This window comes from Tasmannia lanceolata, unplaced genomic scaffold (assembly GCF_043159265.1).
Source record: "Tasmannia lanceolata isolate RefF3 unplaced genomic scaffold, GAP_Taslan_0.1 ptg000013l, whole genome shotgun sequence".
Classification (NCBI taxonomy): Eukaryota; Viridiplantae; Streptophyta; class Magnoliopsida; order Canellales; family Winteraceae; genus Tasmannia; species Tasmannia lanceolata.
In genome coordinates this window covers 25,852,658-25,867,481 of record NW_027518690.1, presented here as the reverse complement: position 1 = coordinate 25,867,481, position 14,824 = coordinate 25,852,658, and the positions used below count along the sequence as shown (strand labels likewise).

At 37.8% G+C, this 14,824-nt stretch overlaps 2 protein-coding genes across 2 annotated transcripts; both read right to left on the bottom strand.

The window, feature by feature from the left end:
• Nucleotides 1–9,782: 9,782 nt before the first annotated feature.
• Nucleotides 9,783–10,754, bottom strand: LOC143891097 (protein FAR1-RELATED SEQUENCE 5-like). The gene is made up of 2 exons (XM_077395745.1): nucleotides 10,151–10,754; nucleotides 9,783–9,985 (listed from the first exon to the last, which is right to left on the bottom strand). The coding sequence occupies exons 1-2, from the start codon at nucleotides 10,752–10,754 to the stop codon at nucleotides 9,783–9,785; spliced, it is 807 nt and encodes a 268-aa protein (XP_077251860.1).
• A 54-nt stretch (nucleotides 10,755–10,808) lies between these two features.
• Nucleotides 10,809–13,391, bottom strand: LOC143891096 (protein FAR1-RELATED SEQUENCE 5-like). Its single transcript, XM_077395744.1, has 3 exons — nucleotides 13,380–13,391; nucleotides 11,675–11,723; nucleotides 10,809–11,272 (listed from the first exon to the last, which is right to left on the bottom strand). The coding sequence occupies exons 1-3, from the start codon at nucleotides 13,389–13,391 to the stop codon at nucleotides 10,809–10,811; spliced, it is 525 nt and encodes a 174-aa protein (XP_077251859.1).
• Nucleotides 13,392–14,824: the final 1,433 nt, after the last annotated feature.

Here is a 14,824-nt window from a genome sequence, read left to right as displayed (position 1 = left end):
ATGGTGATTAGGGATAAAGTATACTGTAAAAATGTTATCCGATAATATTATGATTTACTATGTATTCCAGATTTAACAAATAATGGCAATTTCAGAAGAAGACATCAAAAGGCATGCATAATAGAATTCTAAAATCATGTTAAAATTAAAGTATACTGAATATGAATCATAATATTTTCTATCCAAATTTTAGAACTCGAAAGTTAATAGTTCTCCAGAAACTCAATTTTTAAGGGTATAAAAAGTAACCCCCAATCAGTTGTCGACACGTGACCCACAAGAGAGAGGGCCCACTAACAGGTTAACACCACTCCTAGGGGTAACTAGGTAATCTGCTAAGGGCAGGTAAAATTTGGCCCACTCATGGGCTGACACCTGTCCAGGGGCAGGTGATCCAACTACCCAAGGCCCTCACTATAAATAGCCTCAACAAATGCCAAGGTAGAGGACCGAATCCTTAAAAGACCATTCATAGCTTTGGTTTTCCCTTTTTGTGCCCATTACTGACTTGAGTGTCGAAGGTCCCATCCGGAGCTACGACACCGGGTTGGTCTTCTGACCTTGTGTTCTTCTGTGCAGGACTCAATTCTCTAATAAGTCAGCAACTTGGACCCACCAAATCAACTCCTCTGTCACTGCCTTATCTGTTACCAATTTTGGGCGAAACAGATTGGCACCATCCGTGGGACCCAGCACTAAAAGTCGTTTTAGGTCTCAAGAAAAATGGCACAGCGGAGGACTGCTCGAATACCCCCTGCGCGGGTGACCCGACCTGAGACGCAGCGCAGGGCTCGAAGTGAGCGAATTGCCTCATAGGTTGTAGCTCATTCAGCAGCTGCAGAACAGAGCCTAGCTCACTCGGAGCATCTGAATCCTGCTCCTACCCCCGAACAAATTCAAACTCATTTTCAACAAATGACAACCCTTGTTGATTAGTACCAAAACCTGATCCAGCAAGCGCCTCAACAACACCTCCCAAAGGTTTCCCGACCTGCGCAAGAAAGGTTGGACCCTCCTAGAGAAGAACCAGTACCTCTGCATCGTGATCAGATCCATCACTCCATTTCAAGACGAGTTCATCACTCTCGAACGAGGCACGCTCAAACAGAGCCTCACCACAGACGCCGATCTCAATCTCCTTTAGTGCATAGACACCTAGCTCGAGATGACAGTGCGGAGAGGACAAGATCTTGGCATCATCGAAGGAGCTCAGAGAGTCATTCAGGATCGGTAGCAAGTCCCCCTGAGGAAAGGAGAAACAAACCGCTCGCCCGTGAAAGAAGAGAAGCCGATTCAATGCTACGAAGGTTTGAAAAGATAGATCATCGAATCAAAGAGCTGGCCAAAGACCGTAATCGGCCCATCACAAAATCATTCTCGAGCAGACCACCCTTTACGGATGGAGTTCTGCGCGCACCCGCGCCCAAAGACTTTAAGATGCCATCGGTTCCGCAATATGATGGAACCACCGATCCCTTGGACAACTTAGAGACGTTCAGGACCATGATGCTCCTCCACGGTGCTTCTGATGGGTTCCTTTGCAGAGCCTTCCCAACCACTCTAATAGGAGCTGCAAGAGACTGGTACTCACGCCTTAAACCGAACTCTATGGACAAATTTGAAGAGTTCGGGGATGATCTGATCCGACACTTCATGAGTAGTCGAAGGCCACGGAAGACGGCGGCATCACTAATGGCCCTGAGACAAGGTGACAGCGAGTCACAAAAAATGTTCGTAAACCAGTTTAATAGAGAAGCTCTTCAGGTACCAAACCTTGACCCTTCCGTCGCCATGAATGCACTCCTCACAGGTGCTAAATCTAATGAATTTCAGCGATCGGTAGCCCATCAAAATCCGCACTCCTTAGCTGACCTGATGGCAGGAGCCGAGGAGTACATATCTATGGAAGAAACTCTAACTGCCCTGGACTCGAGCAGGAAGAGGACGTCAGAAGAAGAAAAAAACCTACCAAGCAGTGTAGGGATGATAAGCCTCCAAAAAGAGAAAGAAACGCCCCCCCCCCCCCAAGGAGAGAGAATTACACACCTTTGAACACATCTAGAATGTGTATCCTGGCCGCAATCCGAGAAGAAGGCTTCATTAGATGGCCGGCCAAAATGATTTCAAAGGGGAAGAGGGACAAGTCCAAATAATGCAGGTTCCACAGGGAGCACGGCCACAACACTAATGAATGCAGACACCTGAAAGAAGAAATCGAGTTGCTGATTAACAGAAGATACCTCAAGAAGTATGTTAAAGATGATGACCACAGAAGGGAATGCAAGGAGAGAAGCCCTCAGGACAGGAGCCCTCGGCGATCCCAGCCGTCCCCTGCGCAACATGAATCTCTTGCCCTGACAAGCCCGCATCCTGAAATGCGCCAACCCCAACCTAATGGGATCATAAACACCATCATTGGAGGGCTAGCGGCTGCAGGGACTTCATCGGTGGCTCATAAAGCTTACGCCCGTCGAATCAATGTCGTCCATACTGTGGGACCCGATCCCACGAGAGGGGCGGCGCAACCCGTCTCCCGCTCTCTTGATCTCTCGTACCCCCACGAATGACGTATGCTTTTTATTATTAATTTAATTCATCTTTTCCGTGAACTTTGGATCACTAAAGCAATCTGAATTTCACACAAAAGAGAATGACCAGAGTCGCCACCTAGGTAAGGGACCTAGGAACCATAAGTGACATTGCAATGATCTGCGGTCCTATAAGTCTAGATTCGTTACTTGATTACGAGAATGGAAGGTATAGGGAATTACCACCACATGCACCATTCTTGCCCGGTAATCTGGTCTTCAATTCCAAAAGTTAACTCTCTTGAATTTCTTTTAAATGGCTCATTTAAACTCTTTTGATGTGCGAACTATGTGACATGCATCCTAAAATCTAATTTCAATAAAATTCATAAATGTGGATCTTGATTTTCTTGATTTGTTGAGATTCAATATATGTGAAAGTTCACCTAAAATTCTAATTTGAGGAAAATCCTAAGTGATTTAATCAATTTAATTTAGGATTTTAAATGAGAAAAGTAATTAAAAAAAACTACCCTGAAACCCCCACTGTTTGTGTGTGGATCCGATTCGTGCGAGGAATGTCATCTAAACATCCAAGCTGCCTATGTACCCAAGCATGACTGGGATCAGAGTCGACGTAGTTCGGTGTCTGAACTAAGCTACATGCCTAAGACATCTAGGACACCAATCTAAACTGGATTGACTATTTCAACAATTTTCAAGAGATTATTTAATTCAAGTTGAGTCAATTTTATTATCCTAAGACTCCATCTAAGATGTTATATGGTCCTATCTAAGTGCAAGACATCCATTAGACTAATGCAGGTGAACCTACATCCTAGGTAACTAGGCTTGTCCTATGGGAAAAAGGGGTAACTAGTGTAACTAGATCTATGACTCAATTGCTAATAATAGCAATCGGTCATGATGAGGCTGAACTTCCTAACTCTAGGACACCCTAAAACCTAGAATGTGATGTAAGTGTTCATAATTGGTTCTAAAGGTTCCTACGAAGTGATACCTTTATTCAACGGGTTCCAAAAGCATGGATCAAATGAACTTAATTTGTTTAATTGCTGATTTTTAATTCGTTAAAGGTTCCTAATGTCTAAAATTTAAGAAAAACCTAAGACTCTAAGGGCTGACATATTCTTATGCTTAAGTTGCCTTCATGGAAGGGAATCGTACTTTCCACTCTTTCACAATTTAGCATATAAATTATAACACCTTGTTGTCTGGCATGTTCTCAAGATTTTCGTGGACGAAAGACATCGGATCCAACAATGTGCTATAGTTTAGATGCCTAAACTATACAAGATGAATGTAATTAATGAACGATTATGAACTCAACCTTTGCACTTAGAATAACCGAACACTCTAAATTCCAAAGGAAACTATTAACATATATTGCTTCTGTTTAAATGGTTTGAGAATCACATTCTTACTTAAAAGTTTAGATATTTTGAAAATTCTCATAGTTTTTGAACTAATTTCAATTTTCTTAAGGATTTTAAAGGTTTCAGTCCAGATTATAGATTTTCAAAGCAATCTATAGTAATTCTAATCCAATTAAGCTTAAATGTTTACAGTAGCTTTGTCTTGACCAGAGAAGGTTACTATAAAACTTTCATGAATTGTCAAGGTGATTTACTATCAATTTTCTAATTTTGAATATATCTGTCCAGATTATAAATTTACACAGTAACTTATAGCGAATCGAATCTAAATGATCTCAAAAATTTACAGTAGTTTCATCTTGACCATAGAAGATTACTTTAAACGTTTCATGAATTTTCTAGGTAATTTACTATCAATATTTGATCTCACAAAAATCAGACTATGTCGAAAGAAAAATCACACACATGATTGCTAATATCCTAAAATGATGGAAAAATCACTTGATATAAATGAATTATAAGATTTTATATCAAAATTTTAGAATCTAAAAATTAAAATTCCTCCATAAAATCAATTTTAAAAGGAAAAAAGATCAATATGTTTTCTTGGAATCAAAACCCGTTTATTATGAATAAATCAAAAACTATATCAAAACTTTGTAAAAACCTTTGAAACTTTTTATCTAATGTTCCAGTAACCTATGTTACTGGTTTGTAAAGAAAAAATTTGAAAATTATTTAATTTGATATAAAAAAATTTATGGCACGCAAAACTGAGCATTCGATTAGAAAACAGTAAAGAAAAAAAATATTCAAAGTTTTCTTTCATGAAAAATTCAATTTATCATTAAACTTAAACTTTGAAAATTTTCAATAATTTTCAAAATCATTTGATATTCATTAAAAATCCTAAAAAACCACTGGAAATAAAATTTTACGAACACTGTACTTAATTTGATATACTTTTGGTTTCATTCATCGAGAAATAACCCTTTTCAGGGTTATTTTTCGAAAAATAGAATGAAAGATGAAACGATCAAACCGTGGCTGAAAATTAAGTTTGCATTGTTTTTTTAATTTTATATTAAACTCAAAAAATATCATTTTTTTTAGAAAACCCATGTTTTCAAACACTTGCTTTGAAAACCCGATTCAAGTCCATATTGAATAAAGAATGAAAGAAAATCATATTAAATGGAGAAAAATTAATTTTCCCAATAAAATTCTGGATTTTGAAAACTTATTCTTTATTTTATAACATTCTGAAATTTCATTGAAAAATTCACTGATTTAAACCATATACAAAAATAAAAACCCTAGCATATTTTTCTACTTTTGATATTACAAAGCTGAAGGAACCTACCATTGATCGTGAATCCTTCTCTCTAGGGCTGGTATTCCGAGATATACGCTTTGTGCAGCCCTTATAATCACAAAAGAACCTCAAAGAATGATTGTATAACCTCAAATATGTTGAATCTATAAGAACTTAAAGAGATATTAGTACTCATTGGAGAAAATGATGTGTAAAACACCAAAAACCAAGAGGGAGGAATTATTAGACATTTTTTCAGAGGGACAGCAGGTTGGATGAATTTCAAGAGGAGAAAAGCCTTGGGTGGGTTTACTTTTATAGGCACAAGTCTAGGTTTGAGTGAATTTGGAAGTTTCCAATGTGAGCTCTCTCCTTTTGGCTTGTTTCCAATTTGTGCTTTGACTTTCTCATTCTTTGATTTTTCATATTGAACTTATTTTTAAACCCTTCCTCCCGTTGGTTTTTTCAAGCTTAATTTTGATGGTGCTTCTTTTGGGAATCCGGATGCAGCTGGAAATGGTGGTCTTCTTAGGAATGATAAAGGTGAAGTGGTTTGGGCTTTTTTTTATCCAATCGGTATAAGCGATTCTTCTGAAGCAGAAGTAAAAACGGCTTTTTCAAGAATATTTCATTTAGATAATCTCATCCTGGACAAGGTGATAATAGAAGGGGACTCGGCAAATGTGGTAAAGTGGCTTTCAGGTTCTGCTCCGGGAGATTCCTCGGTATTATGGATGAGATCTCTGATTATGTTTCTAATTCGGCTGCAGTTTTCTCACATATTTGGAGATCAGCAAATGGCGAATCTGATTCCCTGGCCAAATCTGGGGTTAGCAGGGCTAGTTTAGAGTGGTTTGATTATCTCCCTCCGTAAATTGTATTTTCGTTTTCCTTTTCTTTGTATTTTGTGGACCTTGTCGGTTCTTTCCTTCAATATATTAATATTTCAAAAAAAATAATATTTATATTTTGTGTAGGTTTGTTTCATCCCCTCATATTAAAAGATGCTAACCTTTCAAGAATATTTATATTTTTTGTTAGTTTTATTCATCCCCGTCATATTAAGATGAATGACAAATCTGGTCTCACCATCAGTTTCTTGTCTTATTTGCACTTTTTCTTCTGATACAGGGCTACATATCTTCCAATCAAAAAGGTACTCCATTGGATGACTGGGATCTTCAAGAAGTGGGGGTATCTGAAACGTCCGAGGTATTTTTCTTTCTTCTCCCACCATATTCTTACATTGTCATGCTTTTATAAGAAAATTCTACTAAATTTCTTTTCATAACCTTTCTAAATTTTCCTGCTAATTGATGTTGTTAAAATATGATAGTGCAATTGTTTGTTATCGTGTATTCCATTACATACTTACTCTGTGAGATTCAACTTATAACCTTATACTGAAACAACAAACTAGTAAAAGTCTAGTAAAAGTCTAATGGCTTTATACTCATGTCAGTTTTGGACACTGTTACTAAGCATCCAATGTATATTTTCCAAAATGTGCATTATGTGGATATTGTAGTGTATAAATCTATTGTTTGCTAGATATTATTATAGAAACTTCAAATAATTTACCCTGTGATTGAATGCTGGACATGCTCATCCAAATTGCTTTGTTTCCCTGTTTTGGCATATTTTGTTAATACAGCTATCTGACATATGGACCCTAAGTGGGCAAAGAGTCACCCCTTTAGAAATGTATTTCTTTCATGAGGTACTGTGCCATTTGGAATTTAGTGGCTCTTTAACTTATTTCTGGGAAAGAAGTTTTCTGTGACTAATCGAAAAGTTGTTTGAAATTTTACTGGTATAAAATATAAGATGTCTCAAAAAAAAACAAAAAAAACCATGGGTGTCAAATATGACTGTTGATAAGTGATGCCAACTATGATTACTCAAATATGTTGAGAAAGGGTTAGCTACGGATCACTTTAGGTCTGGACTTTACACTGTCATGTTTGCTGAATGACATCTGTGAAAACAGAGTGGAACTTCTAGATGTAGTTTCAGTATTTTTTTCCCCAAATGGTTGAAATAATTTCAGTGTTGGGAATAGGAAGAAAATAATTTCAGTGTTTAGAGAGCTCGGCACTGTTAAGGCAATTCCAATACCTAATAACGACTGCTTCACAGGAAAATTGGTCTCACAATCGAAACGGATCACAAAAAAAATCTAACAAAATCCAAAAAAACACAATATTGCAGATGAATCCAAAACAAATGTCTCAAAAAGGAAATTTTATTCATTAAACCCATCATCAAGTGTTCCTTAAGATTGACGAAACCTGTGTACATATATCAAATCTGAGAACAGGTCAGAGAAAGATGGGGTAGCAGATAAAGTGAGGCCATTAACACGACGAATAAAAGAAGGAAGTGATATTCACCCCCATTTTCTTCCCAGGGCCAGAGGGGAAAAATCATTACCAGCAAAAAGAAAAAAATCATCATCAATATAAAAACAGCAGAATTGAGAAGGTATAGATAGACTTAAGAGGCATGTATTCGTATCTTTGCCTAACTAGAAAATTAATAGCAACTAACACATATCTTCCAGAATAGAAGTCCCTTTTTTGGCGAACAAACATATCTAATGCAATCATGACATGTCAACATGTCTATAACAAGCATCTCTAAGCATACAGACCATTGAACGAGTGAAACATCATGGACGATGAGGAACAACATATACCCAAGAGTCTCAAAAGTCATTGCTCCAGAAGGATGAATCTCAGGATAATTTTGTTTTGTTAAGTTTGGGTTAATATTAGGAAAAAAAGAATTTTTTTAAATACATAAAAAATAAAAAATAAATTAAGAACAAAGTTTGGGATAATATCATGAATTTATCAGTAAACAATAAAATATAAAGATATCTTAAATGATTTTTCAAATTTTCAAGATTATGTGAGAGATGGTTGTGACTACACTAAAAGGAACTCTTGTCATCACTGAAAATCGAAACATGGATTCAAGTAATACGCATCTAGAGAGAAAATATCAGAAGTCAAGCAAAATCAAAGACAAATATCTCTTTCCAAAAGAGGAAAAATCCAATGTTGGACATGGGAAAATCCATCTTTCGATCAAGTATTGGAAGGATGAAATTCAAAGCACGGTAAATCACACACCTGGGAACAGAAAAGACAAAATAGGAAACGAGAAAAAATTAACATAAAAAGTGAACCCACATTATCATGAACAATAGAATTAAAGAATGAGAACATTACACGATATGATAACAATAGAATTAAAGAACAAGAACATTACGGGCTAAAGAGATAACCCCAAGCTATAAGGTGAGGCCACAACAGAAACAGAAACACATCGTCAAGATAAATAACAGAAGATTTGAAGAGTAAGAACCTATCAACCCTCGAGATACCAATCTTGCAGTCTTGAAGTTCAGCCCCTTCGTAAAGTAGCAGAAAACCGGGAAAACTGAAGAACATACTGATGAAATTCAACAAAATCCAATTCACCGTACAATGAGAAACAATAGCCATTAACAAACAACATCTGAGCATGTCCTTTGCAGAACAATATAATAAATCCAACTATGATCGGCAATGAATCATAACTGCCAACCTAAAAAACAAGACCTTTGCAAAGATTTTGTCACCCAATAGAATCAGACAACATCCGTGATCAGAGTCATGGCACACTTGGACATGTCAACTAAGAACACAATTCGAAGAAAATAAAGAACCCTATTAAACATAGTCATGACATGATCCAAACAAAATCAAGACAACTCAAAATTAGATTTCATATTCATCATCATCATGACAAGAGCCTTTGCCCATGGATATATATTCCTCATTCGAGATAAACAAATCTAAAACAGGAGAAATTATATGGTGCCCGACCGTGAAGTCCCGTCAAGGTGGTACATCACAGGTACCACCCTTAAGGAACAGAAACATCAACATAACTTAGAAGAGTTAAAAAAGAAATTCTCATAGACTCGAGATACCCCCCTTACATTCTTGACATCCTTCACAAATCAGCAACACTGGAAAACCGAGAGAGCCAAGAGAATATGAATATATATGGAGGAAAAGGATTGTACACTGGAGCAGTTTTCCTAAAAAGTCCCCTTTGCCTGTTGGGAAATAACAAGCCCCGAACACCGTCTAAAATTTCATGTGTTACTGTCACTCGTAATTCTCCTTAATAAACAACAAAAAATCCTTCACCAATTAATTATAAAGGGGAACCCAAAAAAAGAGTTGAAATAAAAACCTTCCCATGCATCCATCAGGCCATAAACCAGATAAGAGAAGGATTTTCATAAATCTATATTTTACCTCTTTGTTAAGTAATTCAGGTACCTGGTGCATAAAAAATAAATTTATAAGAAGTCTTTCAAATTTCATCCGTTGTTAGCAAAATGATATATTGCATTACACTGAAGTGTAAACTAAACTAAAATTCTATAAAATCTTCTTCGGCAGCTCTCACATGCAACAGCCCATTCATGAAATTTTTTTTGGTAGAAGACAGAATTCATATTGAATGAGTAAGAACTGCTTTTCAATTCTCTTCTTCCAATGGGCTATTCGTTTGCATCTTAGGAATTGAATATTTTGACTTGAAATCTTCTTCGGCTTCGGTTTTACGGCGTTGAACAAGTGCCCTTTCATAAGCATTCAAGAACTCATGTAACCCGGTGTTGTTGTTCACATATCCGTCGAAGAAGGAATTCATACTTTCGCTGCGCTGACTTGATTTCATGCCTGCAGTGAAAGTGGTTCTCCAATATGCCCGCATCCAATGCTTTTGTTGCTCCCACATCCTAGACAACCATTCATTCCCACAAATTTCATATTTGAAGACCAAATCTTGCCATTTGTCCTCACACTCCTCTATTTTTTTCGAATGAAAAAATCAATTATAATTACGGTAAAAATCACTATCGGTATCCCGCATTTGTACAACTTTCTCAACTAGATGCTTCCATATGTGCCACTCCCAAAACATATGACGTGTATCTGGAAAAACTCTTTTAATTGCATTTTTCATAGCCAAGTCCATATCAGTAATTATTACACCCGGAGCTCTAGTATGCATGCACGTTAACCACTGCTTAAATACCCAACAAAATGTCTCATCCGTCTCGTCGGCTAGCAGTGCAGATCCGAAAAGGGTTGACTGTTTGTGGTGGTTCAATCCTGTAAACGGTGCAAATGGCAGAGAGAGTCTATTTGTTTTATAGGTAACATAAAAAACAATGACATCGTTGAATGTCATGTACGCATCTCTCGCCCTAGCGTCAGCCCAGAACATGGATCGGAAGGTCCCATCCGTGTCTAACTCCATCGAGAAAAAGAAGTTTGGGTCTTCCGATCGTTTCTTTTGCAGATGGTTGGCCACTAAGACTGCTTCTTGCCCCAAATTGTTCTTCCTTTTTGCTCTCAAATGGGCAATAACTTGATTTGTTGAGAGCCCACTTGTTACTCCATCGTGGGTCGAATTAATGGCCTTTGCGATCTTAGATATAGGCATTTGTGTCTCATTGAGACAATCTATCAAAGCCTTAGTACATTCACTCTTATGAAATCAGTTATGGGAACGAAGCATTTTGGTTTTCAGTGGGGAGGTCAGCTCATGAGAATGGATGTCTTCAAAAGTTTTCACTATCCACTTCTCATCTCTATGTTTGATGATCATCCTAGCTTTACAATTTAGTCGCACAATGCAACGCTCCCTCATTTCCTTGCCATTATCTATCTTGCCCTTATTCCTTTCCCTTTTCACCCCCTCTCTGTCACATACAAACGCCCTCGATATGACCTCATTTGTCTTCATCGAAGAGGATGTACTAGACTTCCGTATCCCAAAGCCAGTGTCCAATCCATAAGCATTGTAAAAATGATACGCAGATTCCCATCTATCAAACGCATGTCCCACAAAAGGCGTATTCACAACACCCTTCTCACCATCAACCTTTTTGGGTGTACTAAATGTATCACTGCCAACCTCATCTATGTCATTCACATATGTCTCTGCCCATTCAAGATGATCTTCATCCAGATTTAACATCATCAACCATAAGTAAACCATGAGCATCAACTTCTTCAATAGCTAGGCCGCATGCTTGCGACAAAGCATCGTCAACCAAACCACAGGGTCTACCATCACCTCGCTCAATAGGTACCCCACTTGGTTGCGAAGAAGTTTGATACATTTTAGCTATCTAAAAACATGGAAATTTGATAAATATATCCGTCAAACAACATGAAAATTAATCAAAGATACATCAAAGAAAGCAACTTGAAACCTTAGATTTAAGAAACCCTCAAAATAGTAACATGATTTAAGAAATCAATTGGAAGAACCCTAAATCCATAAATCCATACAAGAATCTTTGAAAAACCATTGAAGGAAAAGAGAAAGAAAATGAGTAAGAAGAAGAATAAACGTACCTCTGTGGACAAGACCATGAGTAGAAGGCGTGAGCTTCGCAAAAGAAACCTAAAAAAAACACAAAAACGAAACCTTAGATCACAAAAGAAACAAATGAAACAGGTTTTGAATACCCTAAAAAAATTACAGACCTACATCCACAAAGAAACAGAAAAAAAAGCCCTAGAATAGTCCTAAAGAGCTTTTTGGGTTTTTTAGGTTTTCTATCCTCCACAGTTCAGATCTTTTTCTCCTCCTCCACAGTTCAGAGCTTTTTGGGTTTTTTGGGTTTGGGTTTAGGTTTGGGAGAGAGAGCTTCGGCGATCGTCGGAGAGAGGGAGAGAGCCCGCTGGAGCTTCTGTCGAGAGAGGGAGAGAGAGCTTCGTACAGGTTTTGGGTTTGGGTTTTTCTTCAAAAAAAAAATCAAAAACCCATACCTGTGAGGTGTACGAAGGCGGCGCCCGGAGAAGGAGGTGGCGGCGGCCCGGAGAAGGAGCCGGCAAGAAAAAACCCTTCGTGGGTTTTGGCTTTTGGCTTTTTTTTTTTCAAAACACCTTCTGTTTGGGTTTTTCTTCTTCAGAAAAAAAAAATTCAAAAACTCATACTTGTGAGGTGTACGAAGGTGGTGCCCTTCGTAGAAGGAGGTGGCGCCTGGAGAAGGAGGCGGCGGCGGCCCGGAGAAGGAGCCGGCAAGAAAAAACCCTTCGTGGGTTTTCGGTTTTGGGTTTTTTTTTTCAAGACACCTTCTGTTTCGACGAAGGGTTTTGGGTTTTTTTCTTTCAAAAACAGCTTCTGTTTGAACTCCTTTTATACCGCACCCATTTTTTTAACTCTACCGCACCAAATTTTTATACGCTCGACCGTCTAGTCCTTTTCCTCATATATATATATATATATATATATATATATATATATATGAGGAACCTGTTGGTGAGCTTAAGCTCACCAAACTTATGGTGAGCTAGCTTGCCCAATCACATGGGTCCCACATTTTGGGGAGTGATCCAAACCATTCATTTGCAAAATGGACAGACACAAATCTGCCCCATTTTTGTCCTCCATAAATGGAGGGGTTAGGATGATCCTATGGAGCTGATTTTTTGTACACCCCCCATCTATGTAAGGGACTTTCAAATGAATGCTTTGGATCATCCTAACAAAGTGGGCCCCCATGTGATTGGGCAAGCTAGCTCACCAACAGTTTCCTCATATATATATATATATATATATATATATATATATATATATATATATATATATATATATATATATATATATGAGAGAACGGTCCCTACACATATGTGTAGATAAGTTATCTACACACTAGCTTAAAATACAGTGGGGGCCACATTATTTGGGTGATCCAAACCATTCATTTTTAAGGCCCTCACATAGATAAGGTGTCCACAAAAAATCAGATCCATAGGATCATCCTAACAATTCGAACTGTGGAGGCAAAAAATGGACTAATTTGTGAAGGTTTAAAGACATCCATTTTACCTCCACAAATCGTAGGGTTGGGATGATCCTATGGATCTGATTTTTTGTAGACACCCTATCTATGTGAGGGCCTTTAAAATGGATGGCTTGGATCACCCAAACAATGTGGGCCCCCACTGTATTTTAAACTAGTGTGTAGAGAACTCTCTACACATATGTGTAGGAACCGTTTTCTCTATATATATATGAGAAAACGGTTCCTGCGGGTAACCTCAGGAAACTTACCTGCGGTTGCATGTAATAAGGATTCTCATTGGCTGTTAGATGTGGGCCCTGTTGCGCTGAAAATTCTTAACACAAAATTCGAAAATGACAGTCGAGCCCCCCTCTTTTACACTTAAAAATACAAAAAGACTTTCGTATCCTGTTTTTACATTTTCTCTTAATCGTGTCTCTCTCTCGCTCCGGAGAAAGAGAAAACCCAACGAAGGAGCTAGGGCTTCTTCCAAGGTTCTCCCTCTTCCCTCTTTCCTTCGCTGCTCACGAGCTTCTCTCCCCCATCGTCTCTCCCACACGAGCTTCTCTACCGATTTAGGAGAAAACAACCACAAAGGTCAGTCCTCTCTTCTTCAAACCTTTTGGATTTTGATTTTTTTCTTGGGTGGAAAGAGTGAACCCAGAAATCTAAGCATCTGGATTTCGATTTTTTCTTGGCTTTTATTTTGGGTTTCAATGAAATGTTGAGATTTTGGCTTTTATGTTGGGTTTCAATTCCAGCATAAGCTGAGATTGTGGTTTTCTCTTCCAAACGAAAAAACAATCTAGTTAAGCCGGTTGAAAGAGAAAACCCAACAAAGGAGCTAGGGTTTGTGCCTCTTCTTCAACCCAAACAGCAGATTCGTCCTCTTCTTCAACCCAAAAAGGTCAGTCCTCTCTTTCTTTACTCTATTTTGCTTTTTTTTTTACCTCTAGGGTTGGGTTTATTCCATTATTCCGTTTTTTTCCTCCCCTTTCCGTTATTCCAGATGTTACAAGAACAGTGAGAAGTCCATTTCTTAGGGGTTCGACTCTCATTTTCGTTTTGCGAGGTTTTCATCCTTTTTTCAGCTATTTTTCATCATATTCTTTTTTCGTTTTAGGCTTTAGGGCTTATGAACAGTGAGAAGTCCAAATCTTATTTTCGTTTTAGGCTTTAGGGCTTTATGGTTTTCAACATCATAAAAAAGGGTCGTTTTTTCATTGTGGTATTGGATTGTTCATTTGGCCGAGTGAAACATTGTTTTTTGGGTTAAAAAGAAAATAAGGCTGATCTTTTCTAATCTTAAGATGACATGAAAGGGACTAGACAAGATTTTAATTTTTTGCTGACCTATATTAGTTTTCTCCTATAAATCCCACTTCCTTTCATTTATCTTCAACACCATCTTTATGGTGAAGAGATGCATGCCAGTAACCCCTAATAGATGAAAACCCTACTTAATAAATGAAATAAGTAGGGTTACTCATTGTTTCTGTTTAATTGAGATACATGGATTTGGTCTGGAATGTAAGTGTCATTTCCTTTACCTTGGCTTAGTTTATTTCATAATGCTTTCTAAGGGATATATACATATGTTTTAATACAGGGAAAGAATGGTTGCAGTTATTTCAAATGGGTAGATGAAATGCAAAGAGGTGTGGGACGTGAAGTTGAAGACGATGGGGTAGCCGGTACCTATACCAAGAGCACG

What these genes read in the sequence shown, in the direction of transcription:
- LOC143891096 (XM_077395744.1), bottom strand. An exon ending in TCATGGTCTTGTCCACAGAG is followed by an intron (nt 11,273 to 11,674) that starts GTACGTTTATTC and finishes ATCTGGATGAAG; the next exon opens with ATCATCTTGAATGGGCAGAG.
- LOC143891097 (XM_077395745.1), bottom strand. Translation starts at nt 10,754, where the DNA reads ATGCCTATATCTAAGATCGCAAAGGCCATTAATTCGACCCACGATGGA. An exon ending in TACCGATAGTGATTTTTACC is followed by an intron (nt 9,986 to 10,150) that starts GTAATTATAATT and finishes CTTTCACTGCAG; the next exon opens with GCATGAAATCAAGTCAGCGC.